The sequence below is a fragment of the Paramormyrops kingsleyae genome, chromosome 5 (assembly GCF_048594095.1).
Source record: "Paramormyrops kingsleyae isolate MSU_618 chromosome 5, PKINGS_0.4, whole genome shotgun sequence".
NCBI classification, from domain to species: Eukaryota; Metazoa; Chordata; class Actinopteri; order Osteoglossiformes; family Mormyridae; genus Paramormyrops; species Paramormyrops kingsleyae.
Window position 1 is genome coordinate 12,225,017 of NC_132801.1, and position 20,137 is coordinate 12,245,153.

Here is a 20,137-nt window from a genome sequence, read left to right on the forward strand (position 1 = left end):
TAAGGGGTCTCCGTGGCTGTGGGGCGTTACAGCTCCGTAAGGGGTCTCCGTGGCTGTGGGGCGTTACAGCTCCGTAAGGGGTCTCCGTGGCTGTGGGGCGTTACAGCTCCGTAAGGGGTCGCCGTGGCTGTGGGGCGTTACAGCTCCGTAAGGGGTCTCCGTGGCTGTGGGGCGTTACAGCTCCGTAAGGGGTCTCCGTGGCTGTGGGCCGTTACAGCTCCGTAAGGGGTCTCCGTGGCTGTGGGGCGTTACAGCTCCGTAAGGGGTCTCCGTGGCTGTGGGGCGTTACAGCTCCGTAAGGGGTCTCCGTGGCTGTGGGGCGTTACAGCTCCGTAAGGGGTCTCCGTGGCTGTGGGGCGTTACAGCTCCGTAAGGGGTCTCCGTGGCTGTGGGGCGTTACAGCTCCGTAAGGGGTCTCCGTGGCTGTGGGGCGTTACAGCTCCGTAAGGGGTCTCCGTGGCTGTGGGCCGTTACAGCTCCGTAAGGGGTCTCCGTGGCTGTGGGCCGTTACAGCTCCGTAAGGGGTCTCCGTGGCTGTGGGGCGTTACAGCTCCGTAAGGGGTCTCCGTGGCTGTGGGGCGTTACAGCTCCGTAAGGGGTCTCCGTGGCTGTGGGGCATTACAGCTCCGTAAGGGGTCGCCGTGGCTGTGGGGCGTTACAGCTCCGTAAGGGGTCTCCGTGGCTGTGGGGCGTTACAGCTCCGTAAGGGGTCTCCGTGGCTGTGGGGCGTTACAGCTCCGTAAGGGGTCTCCGTGGCTGTGGGGCGTTACAGCTCCGTAAGGGGTCTCCGTGGCTGTGGGGCGTTACAGCTCCGTAAGGGGTCTTCGTGGCTGTGGGGCGTTACAGCTCCGTAATGGGGCGCCGTCATGATGGGGCATCAGGGCTTCATAAGGGGGCACTGTGGTGATCTGGTGCCCGTTAGTGTTTGTTTTTGTGAGGGTACCTGCTTTGTTATCTGCTTTTTCTGATGTTGGGTGTTAGAAAAAAAAAAGCCGGCCTTGGCTTATTTTTTTTTGCTTTTGAATTGCGTGAATCATCGTGGGAGGTGAAGAGAGGAGCCTGCACTGACGTCTCTGATGGGCTCGTGCTGAAGGCGCGGGGCTGGCGATGAAGCCCTCCTCCGTCAGCATCACTTCAGCTGAACGGCTTTGATTTAAAAAAAAAAAAGCAGGACTCTGAGGGAGGAAGGATTACTGCATAGTCTTCAGATTACAGCTGTTCGTGCGGCACGTGGCTGTGCCTGGCTGATGCTGTTACCTGTTTAAATGGCCGTATCCACATTAACAGCTTCCTGGTGGCCTACTGTATTCATCCATCCACCTTCCAAGCTTATACCATCTCGAGTTGTTCTGTGTATGTGTGTATGTGTTTCATACAACATGTATTGGTCCATGTCTCTCTGTCCACGCATCCTGTCTCTCGCCATATTGTTTTGCATCTGTTTGTGTGTACAGTCGTCCCTCTCCATTTCGCGCTTCGACTTTCGCGGCTTCACTCTATCGCGGTTTTTTCAAATACATTTATTCATTAAAAAGTTGATAGACAGTGAAAATGATACAGCCCGCGCTCGGTCAATTATACACCTCTGTATTACAATTAAAATTAAAATTACTGTACGTATGGACTGTAGGCCTATGTGTTCGAGCACCCCCGCAAATCCTTCAACGCCAGGTGCAGCCGAATAATAAAGAAATAAAGAATCCTACTTCGCGGAAATTCATTTAACGCGGTAGAGTCTGGAACGGATTAACCGCGATAAACGAGGGAGACTGTATTCGTACATTGGGTATCTCGCACGCATACCACGTGACACCAGTGGTGTGGCCCAACCTGTTCCCAGTTACTCAGCCTGACTAGCTTGTGTCCCAGATCCATTCCATCCAAGGTGTATTTGTCGCTTTGGGTGTATCCATACTTGCGGCTTTTCCAGAGGGCAGAGTGCCAAGCAGCTTAAGAGGGTAGAATTAACGAGCCGCCGATAGCACACACCACTCTAATCCTGACCTGGGGCCGCAGACAGACCCTGTGGTGTCCCGGAGATGCTTCATTAAAGTTTGGCTTCACTTCTTTCTGTGCTTCCACTGTCACTGTCTGTATTCAGCGATGCTGTAAATCCATCAATGAAATCAATAGCAGTGCCAGGCTGTTTTTTGTGTATGTGTCTGTGTGTATGTGTGTGCTTGTGTTTTTGTAATTATTGCGTGGTGGGGACTCGGGCTGCACAATTCACTATCTCGATTCACACCTGGTTCTTCCGACCACATTGCAGCTAAAGCTTGGGTCATTTCATTTGTCCACACATCCAGAGACAGGATATTTGTATAACCGTTGCACAAAGAAAGCGTTTCAAGTCCCACCTCAAAGTACCGAAATGCCAAAAAAGTATCCACTGGCCCTTTCGGTACAGCTGTTTTGGTTACCATAACTGAAAGGCCAGTTGAGTGTTTCCTTTCTGTTGTCAGAAGTTGATATGCTGGTCCTGGATCAATAATGTTTGGCACAGTCATGTTTTCCTGTATTTCCTTTTGCAATAAACGTTTAAATTTAAGGGAAAAAATCGTTGCAGAGAATCGCAATCGCAATTCTAAGCATTTTTTTTCCAGAATCGTGCAGCCCTAGTGGAGACTGGATTTCCCCACAATATGATAAAAACCTATAACTTTTTACCTTGTGGGGAAATTTTGGTCTTCACAAGGATGACCTCAACTTTATAAAAATCTGTGAATGCAGTCAAAAAATTTTAAATGCCAAAAATCTTGTATTTTGTTTGGTTACTTATGGTTAAGGTTAAGGTTAGGTAGGGGTTAAGGTCATCATTGTAGGGATTAGGGTTATGCCCTTAGAAATGAATGGAGAGTCCCCATAAAGATATGAATGTGTGGACTGTGTGTGCGTATGTGCATGCATGTGTGAGTATGTGCATGCATGTGTGAGTGTGTGCATGCATGTGTGAGTGTGTGCATGCATGTGTGAGTGTGTGCATGCATGTGTGAGTGTGCTTTCCATCCATCCATCCACCCACCCAGCCACCCATCTTCCAACATCTTATCCTAAGGAGAGTAATGGAGGACCTGGGGCTTATCTCAGCTGCATAGGGCCCAAGACTGGGAGCTCCATGTGGGTTTCCTTTCTTCTGGATACCATGGTCCCGCTGACCTCATTCCCCCGTATGTGAAGATTCTGGAGACCCACGTGATCAGGAGGAGACTCAGAGCAGGTCATCCAGGCCTCTTCTTAACTCTTTCATCTGATCATTCCCTATGTTCTCCTCGGAATCGCTGTGTGATGTTTAGAATCTGTTGGGCTCAGACTTCTCTGCTACCTCCGCTTCACTCTGGACCATCGGAGCTTGGCCCAGATTCACCTGGTAGCTTCTCTCCGAACTTCTTCGGCGTGAGCCCAGCCAGAGCAGGTGACTGCGAAGCGGCAGGCCTTTGGAGTAGCTGAGTAGATGATTCTTGGAATGTACCCCGTGTGGAGGCAAATATAATGACTCCACAGTGAAATATCAGCTGACCATCCGATGGCTTTCACAAAATCTACAGTTTAAACTATTGTGATGAATCTCCCCTTCCATAATGGCCTATTACATGCAAGGTCAGGGTGAATCCGGAGTCTGACCCTGGGCAGGATGGGAGCTGTTAAATCTAGTGATGGAACAAATGGGGAAAATATCTTTCTGCTAGTTAGTTTTATAATAGAAAACAAAAACCTAAACTTAAAATCTTATAAATAACTGAACTTTGAAGTGAGAACAGGCAGGGTACAGCGTTTCCTGCGGGCGGTTCTTTTTCTGCAGTGTGGGGGTGGGGCCCCACTTCCTTGGCGTAGAATCATGGGAAATCTCCCACCGGTGTCCCATGGGCTTAAGGCCCCCGTGCCATGGTTCCAGAAGCTTCCCCTCATCGTTTGCGTGAAACTTTACAGTTGGCTTGACGTGGAAAGCACCGGTGTACCTTACATAACGAGCTAATTTCTCCACTTACACTCCCTCCTGGCCTCCCACAACACTCTTTCCTTATGCTCAGGGAAGATCGTGCGGGGGCTTACGCTAACGGCCGCATCGGTGAATCCCCAGCACTCCCGCTGGATTTCCTCACCCACCTGCCCACCTGCTGCACCCTGATTGGACAAATAATGAGAGAGTCATGTGCTCTGTAACGCTCGACCTCCTCTGCTAGACGGCCATGCCCCTGAGCTCACGGCAAATTGAATTGGCATGGTTTCTCCCCTCTCAGGTGGCCTAGATAAGCCAGTGCTAATGATTATTAAGAATTGTATTATTTCCTCATGCTCGATTCAAGAAGCTCTGACTCAAGAGACCTGAACCTTAACCGTTGTCTGCCATGGTGCTATTTAAGAAGAGACTGGTGACCATACTCTGCTTGCCCATACAGATGGGTGATGTTCTGGAGATGTTTTGGGGTTGGTCCTGAAGGCACAGCAGTAGAAACCTGATCCCAAAGTACCTCAGCTCCGGCTCCACTGTTCTGTTGTCTCCCCAGATTTTGCTCAATCTGTATCTGGGTTCATTCAGGAGGGTGGAGTAGTCACGTTGCACCATGACCGGCCTCCTGACAGCATGTATCTCATGCTGTGCACATCACCTCGACGCATTTAATGGGTCTGTTATCTGATGCGAATGTGCGTAAACACACGTTTGTGTGGCTTTCAGCTGAGTTATTTAGACGTGACACTGCATTAAAAGCCTTGGTGTTTTGACGTACTAAGGTTGTTTTGGTCTTTAGAGAAATGTCTTTTTAAGTGCTGAGATGGTCCACGTGTTAATGTAGGCGTTAGAAACTCTGTCTGGCCTTTTTATGGGGCCCAAAGCATGACAGGGATGTGACTCTGGGCTTCGACGGCAGCGTCGTCCACGGCAGGTCAGCCTCTCATGCACTAAGGGCTGTATGGCCTTATTATAAATGCTGCTGACTTAACTGTTTGTTACAGTGATCAGCCACTCATATGGCCTTAGGCACGATGTGGCAGTTTCGAAGGTTAAAAAAAACTCTGGTATTCATGTCAGCTTCTTTTTTTCATTTTGAATACTGATCTGGGTGTATTTTTATAAATCAACAACCGAGGCCAAAGCATACAATCCTAGACATTAAATTACCTTCACCAAAAAAAAAAAAGGGGTGGAATGTAAAGTTTTGTGGCTCAAAGGATTCTATGGTCAAGATTTCTGAAGGATTCCCAGGTTGGGGACAGGTAGGACATCTATGATCCTTCCACGTGTTTCTCTTTCCCCGTTTTTCTGCAAATGATTGGCTTCCGATCAGGGGAAGGTTGGTCCTGATGCAGTCTGATTAGCCCAGCATCCGATCGGTGAGGGATGCAGTCTGATTAGCCCAGCATCCGATCGGTGAGGGCCTGGCAGGGCTGAGCGCTGTCTTTGCATACATTCTGGGCAGCTGCAGGAAGCTGCTTTCCTGCGTACCGTTTCAGTGCCAGGCTGCGGTCTGGCTGGATACTTCCCTCCATGGAGGAGGCTGCCTGCTGTTTTCATTCACACGCTTGACAGGCACTTTCAACCGATGTGACCTGCAGCAGAAAGCAGCCAATACCTTTAGCTGATTGCGTCCATTCGTCCATCTCCCATATCACTTAGCACCGCAGCCTATTCCAGGAAGTGCAGGGCATGAGGCATTGGGACTTGAACCAGGAAACTTGCTTTAGTCCAAAGATCACTTTCTTAAGTATACTTGTGTCATGGCTCTGCTGCCCCGTGGTACTCCAGAACCACAAGGCTCGCCGAGGCCTCTCGCCTTTGTTTTGTACCTGCAAAGAGATACATGGAAACTCCATGGGGCCATAGTCAAATCAGGCTCTTTGGACACAGGGCTGCTTATTCTTCTTCTTGCCAAGCATTTCTCTGCCCTGCAGGAAGGGAAACAAATAGGAAAATTATGCAAATGTGTCTAAGTGCAGCTCCTGTTTTCTGAGGGGTGGGGCTTATTCTAATTCTGCATCATTCTTGTTTTTCCACTCTTCTTCAGAACAGCCCTGCATTGGCCCCCAAGTCGTCATATAAATATAATTAAATATGAATCCCTGCATGTCCTCCGGTGTTAATTCTGGGAGCTGCTGTAATGGATCACTTAGTTATTATTAGAACGCGGCAGCCCACTCGTAAGCCGTGCCGGGGGAGCAGGGGGGCCCGGCTCTTCATGGTGACTGCCTGAACTGAACTGCAGGCCAATCGAAGGTTTAACACCCCATGTAACAGCTCCACACCGCTCAGGCGCGTTCTCATCTCCAGGTGTGAGCACATGGTGCATATGTGTGTCACCTGTAAATCTTACTCCTCAAAGGTCGTTATAGGGTCATCCTGGCAGAAGAGTTCATCGTGAGCAAAGGGAATTGCCAGGTCGCGACCCATGTTATCTCGCTGCAGGCTGGAGTCCGCATCTCCTTCGCAGCCTTTACATGTAATATACAGTATTTTACCCAGAGCGATATGAAGGTTTTTCCTGTATAAACGGGTGAAGTCAGCAGCGTATATAAGCCACCAAAGCGTGTGTGTATGCGCGTATGACGGTGCTTCTCCCTTCTTGTCCAGCATTAGAGGTAGGGAGCAAGTGACCACTATGGTTCTGTGAAAAGCTGTGCATTCCTTGCCTGGACTTCGGACTCCCGCAGCCAAACGTCGCCGATTCTGCTTCCGACAGCTTTTCATTTCTTGTATAACTATCCTTCCTCTTTAGAATTCCGGTGGCAGCAGCAACTTTAAAGGTATGTCTCAGTGTAATGATTAATCCATGAAGCGGATCCGGTTGAGTATCTGTATCACGCATGGGGGGGGGGCTGAGGTTGGAGCCCTGATTTCAGCAGGGTGGCAGCGAGGGGCCCCTCAGTGCCGCGGTGAGGGAGGAGAGGCCCTTGGCAGACCGGACTCTCGTCGCTCTCCCTTACCCCATTCCCACTTTCATTTCTCCGTGCTGAGAACTGTTCCCTGTGTGTACACCCCCCCCCTCCCATTACCACCACCTTTTAAACAGATAATCTGCAGAATTGTTTTGTTGCAGCTTCCGGGTGCTCAGACCACCGCCCCCTGCATGATTTGCCCTAACCGCAGAGCCCAGAGCCAGCATGGGGTGTGGCTCAGCCGCAAGTCCTCCAAAGCCCACTGTGGACTGAGGCCATTAAACAGCCAGGAGTGCAGGAAGCTCTAGGAGAGCATCAGATAAGCAGTGCAGATGTGGGGGAGCAGGCAGCATGTCCGCGTGTGCTCTTGCTCCCTCCGTGCCCCGGCAGATCGACGGTCCGTTTGGGTTTAAAGCACCTTATGTGTTGTACAGTTCACCATTTACACACAGGTGATTTATTTGACCATGTCAGCTTACTAAGCACCGCGTCCCACTACACAAAGAACTTTCTTGTTCTCTCCACAGCTGCAATGCTGTTTTTTCAAAGCATCACCGCTCACTTGTTACAGTCCCTATTCGGCATCCAAAACGTGGCTCTGATGCACCATTCCTCTGCCGTCCAGTATGGGCATTTTGTTTTGTTTGTTTTCCCTATGGCCAGTGGCCCGTTTCTTGCCCTGGCAGCGCAGCACCAGGCAGAGTCTAATCCCCCTCGGTTACGTGACGCCGGCCTGTGGTTTGCGGACGGGCCCAGCGAGGTGTGGTGGGAAGCAGACCATGAACCCGCTGCGGGCGAGCTGCGGCCCCCACCAGCCACTTTATGCAGCCGGTCCAGTTCGCTAGCTCATGTGGCAGAAGTTAATTAAACAAAGCCCATGAAAAGGGTGCTCGAATCGCTCCGTTAGTCCTTTGTTTGCATTGGCAAGGGGATGGAGCTTCTGACGGTATAAGCTGCTGTCAGTCCGGCTTCATTGTTTACGTGCCTTTGCTCTCACTCCTATCGCTCAGTTTTCCATCCGTATCAAAGTCTGGCAGCATGTGCCCATCACATACTCAGTGTTGCTCAGTGCTGATGTTTTCACACTTGTAGGCTTGGGAGGTTACAGTAATAGATGCAGATATTTTGGCTGTACCACGGTATTTCCAGTCGGCGAAATTTATCTCAGGGGACCAGCTCCAGCCCCTCCGCCCTGCGAATTATATCGTGAAATTGCCGGAATAGGTAAGAGCGTTGCTCTTTGAATACGCCGTTAAAATACCTTATTACACGGCTTTCTGGAATGCTTGATTCTGATTGGTCAGTTGAGACATTTGCAGGTTGGTTCTTTTCAAATAATAACCGCTCCAAAATAATAACGCATAGCCGGTACTACTTGTATGTTTAAAATCCCTCCGCGCCAACAAAGATTACCATTTAAAAATGTTAATTTAAAACAAATATGCCAATAAAATGTTTCAAATCCATATTCATGTCCAGTTTTTTTTTCCTTATGTGGCAAGTAGCCGTGTAATAAGCGGGATAATGTACAGGCAGCCGGTAGTTATCGCAAAATAAGCCCCTTCAGTGTGATACAAGACCCTCGGCTTCGCGTCGGGTCCTGATCACACTGTCGGGGCTTATTTCTGCGATAACTACCGGCTGCCTGTACATTATCCCTTACGTGTACTGTGAGGAGGATATGTGAAGAATAAGATGCTGCCCAAGCCTGGTGCAAAGTGACGTTTTGTAAATGCTTCGCGTTTATCTTTTTTGGCCCGTATTTCACAGGCAGGTAGAGAACCAAAATCACAGTGCTAGGGAAGCACCGCAACTGAACCTGATGTTCACAGTTTGGCCTAAATGAGTCTTTTTCATCCGGACCATGTGGTCAGTCCATACGGACTTCTCTCCCTGGGTCATTTGGGAGAATCCCTTTTCTCTTTTCCCCCTCATCTCGCTCTGGGCAATGATCCCATTTCTCATGAGGCAGCAGCTGAAATGGGCCGATTGTTTCCTCGCCCTGGACGGCAGTGTCAGTACCCCCACCTCACGGGTCCTTCTTCGCTATGACCATTGTTTGCTGTGCCTCAGTGACTCCGGCGGGCCGCCTGGTCTTGGGGCGTGGCCAAAATGTGACTGATGGGGTTTTGCGGTGACTGGCACGCTGGGCAGTGGCCGTACCCGGTTTCAATGAGGCTGAGGTCACGTGTCTATGTCACAAGTTGCCCTGTGGGAGGGTCATGAGCCGGAGAGTGATGAGACAGAAGAATGCTACCCTGACTGACAGCCCGGATGGTACCGGCTCTGGGCCGGTTTCCCCTTGTTGACTCAGTAGAGGGACCCGCACATGGGCCCTGACTGACAGCCCGGATGGTACCGGCTCTGGGCCGGTTTCCCCTTGTTGGCTCAGTAGAGGGACCCGCACATGGGCCCTGACTGACAGCCCGGATGGTACCGGCTCTGGGCCGGTTTCCCCTTGTTGGCTCAGTAGAGGGACCCGCACATGGGCCCTGACTGACAGCCCGGATGGTACCGGCTCTGGGCCGGTTTCCCCTTGTTGACTCAGTAGAGGGACCCGCACATGGGCCCTGACTGACAGCCCGGATGGTACCGGCTCTGGGCCGGTTTCCCCTTGTTGACTCAGTAGAGGGACCCGCACATGGGCCCTGACTGACAGCCCGGATGGTACCGGCTCTGGGCCGGTTTCCCCTTGTTGACTCAGTAGAGGGACCCGCACATGGGCCCTGACTGACAGCCCGGATGGTACTGGCTCTGGGCCGGTTTCCCCTTGTTGACTCAGTAGAGGGACCCGCACATGGGCCCCGGCTGGCAGCTGTAGTCCGAAAACACGGATGCTGCTCTGCATGTGTATCGCAGCATCTGTCTGCACTTTACAGACTGAGGGCCGTTTACAGCCGGATCTGTACATGTTCGGGGAATCGGTACCATTTCCTCAGATTATGAACTCTCTTGAATTTTTCCAGTTCAATGTAAAATTATCTCTGGTAAAGACACACCCAGGGTTACACCTACAGGATTTATGCTATTTCTGTATGCTAGTTCTGTCCTGTCCCTTACATAGTCTCACTGCCCTGGTCTGGCCACAGATGGATGCATGTTATTTGCGTGTCTCTTGCTGTCTTCTGGGAGAAACTGACTGCAGTCCCTTATCTGATACTGTCTTCAGATACACTGGCCAATTTATTATGATTATGTCATTTTAGACCTCTGCTTGTTTCCGTGGAAACAGGCTACTGTCTCCCATTGATCGACCCCCCCCCCCCCCCCCCACCAAAACCTACCTTCATGCTCACAGTAGTGTTCTCTAGGCCAGCAGCTGGAGCATAGGTCAGTTTGCCTCAGAATTATCTCGCTTATCTCTCTCTCTCACCTTGCTCCCATGTTACTTGGGCACTGAACACTTCAGCATGCTGTTAGAAACTTTTGCAGCCAACTGGCTGAGCCAAACTATGTGCAGTTTGTGCTGTGGGCCTGGTTTGCTGCTTCCTGAAAGTGAAGGGATGTGGATAAAAAAGGATGAGCAGCTCAGGATCGAAGTACGTTTATCCAAGTGCAATGTTCACATCAAGAGACCTGACCCATTTTACACTTAGACACTCAGTGCCAAAGAATTCCCAGGGATATTAATGGATATTGGGAAATTTATGCAGTGATTTGTCAGACCACACCACCTTTTTAAAAGCCTCTTCAAAGCTGGAAAAAACTCAGAATGAACCCCTGCTTTATGGACGTCATACATCGTGTAGTTTTGTGGACCTCCCATTAAATATCCATTAGAGGAAGATGCACATCTTGACTCATTTCAGTCAGGAGATGATTACATTTCTCATGATTCCCATTGGCTGATAACCTGTTGTTACTAAGTAACATGAAAGCTGTAAATTTCTGATGAATAGAGGCTGTGTAGCACTGAGATATCGATCCCAAGTGAGACTCTTCTCCTCTTTTACATTCTGCAGCCTTTTCTCTTAGAAGGAGAGTGGAAAAAAGCCACCACACTTGATCCATTCTTTTTTCCTTTTCTGTTTACTGAAATTCTTTTTTCTAACATTAATGTTTTCTATCACAATATACAAACTTTGTTGCTTTTTTGCATTTTATTTTTGCTAGATTTTTCTTGTATGTTTGTTTTCCTGAGTGCTCAGGAACGGGAGGGCATCCTGTCCGGTCATTCTGGTCAGCTGATATGCGGCTTCATAACATAAATTAATTTTCAGTCATGACTTACTTTCTACTCCCAGGCTCTACACTAATCCTTTGAAAGCGGGAAAAAAACACACCTAAAGAAGATGCAAGAGATTCAAGATTCAAAGGTTTATTGTCATCCCTACAGATCAACACACCGTGTAGCGTTGAGGAATTAAATGTGGTTCCTCAGGTCCCAGCACCCAGTACAAAAAAAAAAAACAGAAGAAAATACAGTGTTCATAGAAAGTCTTGGAACACATGCTTAATTCAGTAAAAATATTGCAACATTTACTGGTTTTATAATACAAGACATAATTTTATTCATGTATTTACAATTATATATATACAGCCAGTAGTTTTAAGTAAGATATTCAAGTAGTAATTAAATGAAATCCAAGTTACAGTTCTAAAAGGAGCTGTTCTGAGTTACAAAAGTTCATTGACAAGCAGTTGCATTGGGTGTTTTTAATTAGTGACACCTCTGAACTGACACCCAACATTTGTGTAGATAATCCCTTTGGGAGCCAAGGACTACAATTGCAATTAATAGTAAAATGACAAAACAGAACTGAATAAGTCAGTCAAAAAAAGATGCTTAATAAAAAGAAAATGTCCTTGGAAGATGTGTAGAGATGCTAAATGTTGCTTGTCAATGGACTTATGAATCCAATATATTTGCAACATTTTTACAGATTGAAGCAAGCGTGCCGAGACTTTCTCTGTACTGTATAACAAACGAGTTAAAAGAATGGAATTAAAAATAGTGAAGTTAAATAAAAATACAGTAAATGGAATGTAAAATGTCTCCACCTATCATCCCAGAGAGCTTCTCCATATGTACCCATGAGATAGATACCGTGTCAGAGGCCTTCTTTTGGAAGAGAAAGGGTCTCTGTTTGCCCTGAGATCATTAATGATCGATGACAGCAGGAGGTTGGCTCCTCTGAGCTGCTCATCCTTTTTTATTGACATCCACATTGCTGTCGGTTTGAGTATCATTATGTCAATAATGGTGAATTGCAGTGGGTCCCAGTCCTGGGATGCTTAAGTGTCACAGACCCCCATCCTGTGGTACCATTGGCCCAAAACCACCGCAGTCTCATTCGCGCAGTGAATCAGAGGCTCTGGTCTGCTGCAGCTGGCCCAAGTTGGCAAACGTCTGCTCCATCAGACCAGCTCCTGCAGTGCTTGTTGTCTGTGAGACAGCTTGGGTTGGTCATCACTCTCCTCGCTCCCTTGTTTCCTTCTTGAGTGTGATTCATGTTTAGGTCTGTTTGTCGCCCTACAAATTCCTCATGTTTGCCACCCTCAGATTGCCTCTCTTGCCTCTCTCTGGTCCCATGTGATTGCGAATGCAGCCTGGGCACTTAACGCTTGCTGTACGCCATTAGGACACACTTTGTGGGTGGAAAGCTAAGCCACACCGTTTGGATTCCACTATCTGTTCCTCGCAGGCCGTCGTAGGTCCTGTCAACGACGCGGTAGTGGCTTGTAGAGGGCCAGACACCCAGCCCGAACAAAGCATCACTAATTATCTCATGGGTGAGATATCAGATAATCATCTCAGAATAAAAGCTTTGCACATTGCCTTCCAAGGTATTCTATAATCCAGCGCCATCTTGGGCTACATTTGGGGGCAGGTTTCTTTTAACTTTTTTAAAGGAACCAAAAGCTTCTTGGCTGATTGGAGTTACACTGTCGAAAGCTGATGTTGTGCACAGATAAAATATTCACTGCCGAGAAATTAAGTCGGGTGTTTAGATTAACAAGTTAATTATTAAACATTGACTGATAAGACATTTTTATTATCTAAGCTGAAAGAGTGTCGGGTATGGGGGGATGTGAACTACTTAACTGCCCCCATCTCTTTGCAAAATGCTTATCCAAGTGAGATGTTCACTGCTCTCGTTTAGCCTACCACTGCTATTTTTGCAGTATCTGCATTACCATTCGGATTGAAAATGACAGATAATTGGAAGAGCAACCTGTTTTTATCCCAGTGCCCCACTACATAAAAGCCCTCTAACAAAGTTCCCTGACATTTTTCGTAATCACCAGATGATCTCATGCTTGTTATACAGAGAAGCTTAAATGTATTCTTCTAAACCTAGTCTGAAGGTTTCATCCATAAATCTGGGCTGCAGGATTTCATACTGGTTTATTCGATTTCTGGACCGCGTCAACCCTGTAATGATTTCCCCATTCGTGCCGCCAGCTATGAGCCATAGCCTCATTGTTCCCCAGACTTCTCCCATTTAAGTGCCACAGAAGCGGATCGAACCGTTCTGGTACCTCACTGAGCCGGGTTTTTGTCAGAGGTGGCCTTTGTATCTTCTTGCCGTGAAGGCCCCCCCTTCACACGCATTACAGGACCCTGCCGGCTGAGCGGGGCGCATTGATAGGCAGCCACGGTCGAACCAACACCCGTACCGGTGTGCCACTTCTGTTGGGTGTGGCGTTAACGATCGGCAGCTGAGTCCTGCCCGCCCACATGTGGCCCTTTGTGTGAGAGGGGGACCAATCACCATATTACGTGGCAGATAAAGGGCCCAGGAGAAAATCCCCCCTCCGTGCCAGAGGGATCACTGGATTTAATAGGTATTGATCTAAAAAGCCGCACTACATTGTTGCCTCTACATAATTTATTCTGCCCTGAAAGTGAAATGATGATAAGGTCATGGTGAGACATGCCACTCATCCCTGCCCATTAAAAGTCACCCTGACATTTGAGCACCTCTCCTTTAAAGGTGCTAATTCTCTTTGCATAACAGCAGCTCTGCTAAGCCACCCAGCCAGCTGCTGCCCTGCGCCTCGCTCCTCTGTCTGGGGTCCAGGTCAGGCGCAGAATGAAACCAGCCGTCGCCTTGCGCTGTTCATCTGCTTAGCGGGAGCTTGCTGGCTGGTATGCCCTGTACCAGATCTCCCCTGGGCACGACTGCACGCTCACATACTCAGGGCGCGTTATGTTGCATGCTAAACTGTAATGCGACTTAATGCTAAACTGCTCACTGCATCTCTGGCTGCATTGAAAACCCAAGGTAACGTTCAGATGGTTGTGGCAGCAATGCCCAGTGAGTTGTGTGTTGTTTTTTTTTTTGTGCTCCATTTCGGATAGGTGCTAGACCAGCAGCTCTGACTGCAGCTGATGGCTATTATTGGATTTTTTTTGACAGTAAATGATTTCCATGGTTACACGTCTAGCAGGAATGCACATAGATTCTCCCGTTTTGTACACTATGTGATATGATATGACATGATATGATATCAGGGCAGTTTGTGGCTCTTCAGGTTAAGACCAATGCAGGTTTTCGCTGCAACTCCCTAATTAGGTCACTAATTAGAGGACTGATTGGCTGAAGAGTCCTCACACCTGGGCTTGAAGAGCTGACTTAAAGGTTACCCCAAAAACCTGCATACACACCGGCCCTTTGCAGATAAGATTGGCCACCCCTGATCTAAATGTTGCTGGTTCACATCCCGTGGCCAGGAGAGTGATTATTGAATGAGGCCTCTAACTCTGATCACTGCTTCAGGGGTGCTAGATACATACCCTGAGCTTTGCATTCACGTGTGTCTCATAGTAGAGCAAAATTCAGATCAGGGGAAATGTCAAAATAAAGCATTATCATCATATGCTAACAGCTTTTTAAGGTAACAGGAATGTGTTGAGCCACCTTACCCTCTGAGAAATGAGAACCCTGCATGGGGTTGAATATGGAAGCTTTCAGTCACCTGTCCTAAACTCGTGTGCAACATAAGAAATGAAATCGATGCCAGGCATGGACTTTTGAGGTGATTGCCTCACTGTAGCAGCCATGCTTAATTTTACTGGGAATTGCACATCATTATGGTAAAATAACAATGATTTCCGTTTGATGTCTCAGCTGCCTACCACAAACCCCCAATGTTGCCGCCTGATCCCAGTTGTTGCTTATGTTGATGCCTGTGTGGTTCCTCCTTGTGGAGTGCATCTGTCACACCCTGGAGAAAATGCAGCACCTGACCTGAGAGACACCAATTTCAGAGGACAGCTACACATGCTTAGTGTGTCGTACAGCATGCTTTTTTTCCTCACTTACATTAATTTGACATGTGATTCACTTTGGACAAGTTTCAGGGCTTGGTTAGACAAACATCTCCCCAGCCACATATACGCTTCCAATATATAATTACCCGTTTGATTTTCCGTAATGGAGAAATTGTGGCAATCAGTCATGTGGACATGCAGTGTAGTCGGTTCATCCATCTCGCCAGAGAATGCATTTTGTGCCGTCTTCTGGGCCATATTAGGGTAGAATGAGACCTATGTGTTAAGTTGATGCTGTGTTAAGTGACATTAGCTGTGTTGTGAGAGGCCATTTCTTCCAGGGTGCTATCTGATGAAGTCTGCCACCAATGGGACTTCACTCATAAGGTGGATGCGAGGCTGGAGCAGGCCCAGCCTACACCCAATTCATGACTCATTATTATTAACGAGCCAGCAGCTTTCAGACCGGGTGAAGGCGCGACTTATTGGACCCTCAGCGGCGCTGAGATATTTATGAGTCTGACAGGGAGGGGAACGGGGCTGGTATTTTATTTTCACATTAGTTGTGCTCTTGGTTCCAGATGTGTCTGTGCAGGTCCACCGGTAGGTGTTTGGGTCTAAATCATGCCTTCTGTCCATCTGTGGGGACAGAATGACACGTCTAGCATCCTTGGTAACTCAGAGCGCCTGATTTAATTAAGGCACCGGTGAGAAATGTGAAGGAGGGCTCTCAGATGCTGATGGTCTGTAGCTTTGTATATTTATTAGTATTATTTCTTGGGTCTCCTCCATTAAGCTTGGATTTTGCACCATGGCTGCCAGGCCCAGGCAGATGAATGACAGGTTCTACCATCATGGAATCTTAGCTTTGCCTGACAGTCTGAGTACGGAGGAGTAGATCTACAGGCCAGGTGGTGCCGGGCCTGTGGAGAGAGGCTGCTGTACCCTGCTCCCAGCACACACACTCCTGTAGCGGCTTGCAGCTCCATCTGCCGCGGTCGTGGAGCGTCCGCGGTGTGGGGGGCGGTGTGTGGATTAGGACTCTGTGCCCGTGATTGGAAGGTCGCCAGTTCAAATCCCACATTTGGTAGAGTGATTTCACCAGTGGGCACCTGAGCAAGGCCCTTAACCTCGATTGCTCCAGGGACAATCTGACCCTGCATTCTCAATTGTATGTCACTTAGTATAAAAGCTTCTGCTGTATAAATAAATGTAAATTTGTACTCAGCTGGGGGAAGTGTGTGTGTGTGTGTGTGTGTTTGTGTGTGTCCGCGTCCGCGTGTGTTCGAGCGGGTTTACCTATCCTTATGGGGACACAATGTCCCCATAACGTGATAAATATCCATTTTTTCCTTTATGGGGACCGGTTTCCTGGTCCCCATAAGGGAAAACTCTATTTTATAAAAATCGGTGACTGCTATGAAAAAACTAAAAATGCAAAAACTCTTGTATTTTGTTTGGTTACTTATGGTTATGGTTAGGGCAGGGTGGGGGTTAAGGTTGTCATAGTTAGCGTTAGCATTTTTCCCATTGAAATGAATGAGCGGTCCCCATAAGGATATGTTTACTCTACATGTGCGTGTGTGTATGCGTGTGTGTGTGTGGGGGGAGCTGCACTAACGCCCTGGCTCTTGTTCCCTGCAGTTTGCTGTTTCGTGGTCCACAAACGGTGCCATGAGCTTGTCACGTTCTCCTGCCCTGGGGCTGACAAGGGTCCCGACACAGACGTAAGTGACCCCGCCCTCGTCTTTCCCACCCCAGTGTGTCTAATCGGTTTCCATACAGCCTCTTCGCTCACTGTGTCTCAGTTTCAGCCATGTGCGCATTGCTGCATGATGATCATCTTCCAGATGCTCCTTCTTGTTCTTTAAATGTCACTGAAAGTGGATTATGCAACTTAAAGGGCATTTTAATGTGCTACATCTAGCTCGTTTGCATCATTTAATCTCTGAAGTTGTGACATTCCAACCATTTTGTTATCTAGATTGAGGTTATGAAATTTGTTGTAATTATGCCCATGGTTCTCCTTGGGTAATTTGTATGTGTGATAACAGCTCAAATTACGTAGTCTCTGCCCTTGCCATATCTCTCAGGCATGTCAGATGTTTGGGACCTTGCCATGAGGTGTGTGCAGATGCCACTGAACGCTTTTGGCGTGTAGTGCGTGTACATGTGACTGGCCCGCGTGCTGTCCTGGATGCATGTGTAATCATGTATGCGATATGAACTTGTGCTGCATCATATGGCACGTAATGGAAATTAGTGCTGAGGGAGTCCTGATTATGTTAACAGAAGCTGGCCAGGGCTTCAGGAAGCAGGATGTCTCATTACACATCTTGATATAGTCCTATGCTTAAACCTCTTCTGAAAAAGAAAAAAAAAAAGAGCCGTATACCAGAATTCTCAATGGCTACTGTAGAGAAAGGTTAATCACAACCATTTACCAAATACCGACTTGAATTATTGGGCCGTTCCAGGTTGTTGGTGATTAATTTTTAAAGGAACAATTTGTTTTCCTGTGTTCATATTTTCATCTATTCTTATCCCGACCACTCACTGTTAGTCAGATGTTAGTCAATATATGATTGGCCATTGGTATATGTCAGTTTCAGTTTAATATATATGCAATCATCCCTTTGCATTTTTGAGGGTTAGGGGTAGAAAATTTGCAAATAATATTTGGGCACCACTAACCTCAACTCATAACAGTCCGCCAACCTGAATTATTACAAAAAGTCTATATATTACCAATTTCTAAACAAACACTACTGGGCTGTACACTTTACATGTCAAATGCTAAGTTGGAATTCTAAGTTTAATGTAAATAAAAACAGAATGCAATGATTTGTGAATCACATAAACGCATATTTAATTGAAAATGGAGCAAAGCCAGTAAGATGATTGGGTATAAAAAGACCCTCCCAGAGAGGTAGAGTCTCAGTGAAGTTGCGTCTAAATCATGCCTTCTGTCCATCTGTGGGGACAGAATGGCATGTGATTCACTTTGGACAAGTTGGAGGTTCACCACTCTGTGAAGGACTGCGTAGGCAAATAGTGCAACGATTTAAGAATAATGTTCCTGAACATAATATTGAAAGAATTTGAGAATCATCATCTGTGGTATATAATATCATTAAAAGATTCAGAGTATCCGGAGAAATCTCTGTACGCAAGGAACAAGGCCAAAGACCAATATTGGATAGCCGTGATCTTCAGGCTGCACTGCATTAAAAACAGACATGATTCTATAGTGGAAATCACTGCATGGACTCAGGAACACTTCTGAAAACCACTGTCAGTGAACACAGTTCATCACTGCACCCACAAATGCAGAGAAGAAACCAAATTTGGACATTATCCAGAAACGCCGCCGACTTCTATGGACCCAAGCTCATTTAAAGATGGACTGAGGCAAAACGGAAAAACGTCCTCTGGCCTGACGAATCAACATTTCAAATTCTGGATGCCATGCCCTCCAGACTAAAGGAGTGAAAGACCATCCACCTTGTTATCACTGGATAGTTCAATAGCCAGCGATGGTATGGGGGTGCATTATTGCCCAGGGCTTGGGTAGCTTTCACATCTGGGAAGGCATCATTAATGCTGAATGATATATACAGGTTTTGGAGCAACATATGCTGCCACCTAGACTACATCTTTTTCAGAGAAGGCCTTGTATATTTCAGCAAGACGATGCAAAACCGCATTCTGCATGCATTACAGCAGCATGGCTCTGTAGTAGAATAGTTTGTGTGCTAGACTGGCCTGCCTACAGTCCAGACCTGTCACCCACTGAAAACATTTAGTGCATTATGCAATGAAAAATACCACTGAGGACACCCCAAACTCAAAATACCACCAAGGAGACCACAAACTCAAAATACCAAGGAGACCACAAACTCAAAATACAACCGAGGAGACCACAAACTCAAAATATCAAGGAGACCACAAACTCAAAATACCAAGGAGACCACAAACTCAAAACACCACCGAGGAGACCCCAAACTCAAAATACCACCGAGGAGACCACAAACTCAAAATACAACCGAGGAGACCACAAACTCAAAATACAACCGAGGAGACCACAAACTCAAAATACCACCGAGGAGACCACAAACTCAAAATACCACCGAGGAGACCACAAACTCAAAATACAACCGAGGAGACCACAAACTCAAAATACAACCGAGGAGACCACAAACTCAAAATACCACCGAGGAGACCACAAACTCAAAATACCACCGAGGAGACCACAAACTCAAAATACCACCGAGGAATACAAGATTTTTGGCTCTCTTAGTTTTTTGATTACAGTGGCAGATTCTTGTATAATTCAGTATCCCCTTGCGGGGACTATAAAGGTGGTCGCCACAACATCGGAATAACAGGCTTTTATCAAATGTAATCTATACATGGAACCCCCCACCCCCACCCCCCGTCGACAAACACACGCATATTAATTGCTAGGGATGCACTGTCAACATGCATTTTAATCGACCAGTATTCCCAGTTCACAGACGATGCGGAGCATCAGCCAGCGAGCGTGGCCTCCGCGTGCCTGTGGAAGGACACGGCCTTCTGTCTCTAGCAGGTCAAGCAGGGGGGAGGCGGCCAGAGCACAGCATGAGTTCGCTGTAGCCGGGTGACTCGGCCCCCGCACTGGATGGGGCTGGTTGGTGGCATCCAAACACAGCAGACACTCAGTGCCCCCATATTAATATGGTCTTCCAGCACTCCCAGCACTCATGCTGCCACGAGACTTTGGTTTCGATGGGAAGGACTCCACTGCACACTGTGTTTTGTTACCTGGTCCCCCATTTCTCTCAGGGTGTAGGGCACAGCACTCGGCGTTGCCACTAGAAGGAGAGATGCCTTTAAAAAGAGTACCTCCTGCAGGAGTAGATGCTCTTTGTTGGCTTGGAGATGCAGCTTTGTTGGCGTGCAGCTCCTCTTCTGTGGGATGAAGGGGATGATGGACTTCTCACTGGAGGCCGGCCTGCTGCAGCTACCACGTCTCCGCCAGACACTGTCAGGTGCCCTGATGTGGGT

At 47.7% G+C, this 20,137-nt stretch overlaps 1 protein-coding gene across 2 annotated transcripts in view; it reads left to right on the forward strand.

Annotated features, from left to right (window-relative positions):
• Positions 1 to 20,137, forward strand: part of prkcaa (protein kinase C, alpha, a) — a 151,990-nt gene that overhangs the window by 40,963 nt on the left and 90,890 nt on the right. For both annotated transcript variants that reach the window (XM_023820852.2, XM_023820861.2), the window contains exon 3: positions 16,733 to 16,815. In XM_023820852.2, coding sequence (XP_023676620.1) covers positions 16,733 to 16,815 — 83 coding nt within the window. The remainder of the gene's footprint in view (positions 1 to 16,732; positions 16,816 to 20,137) is intronic.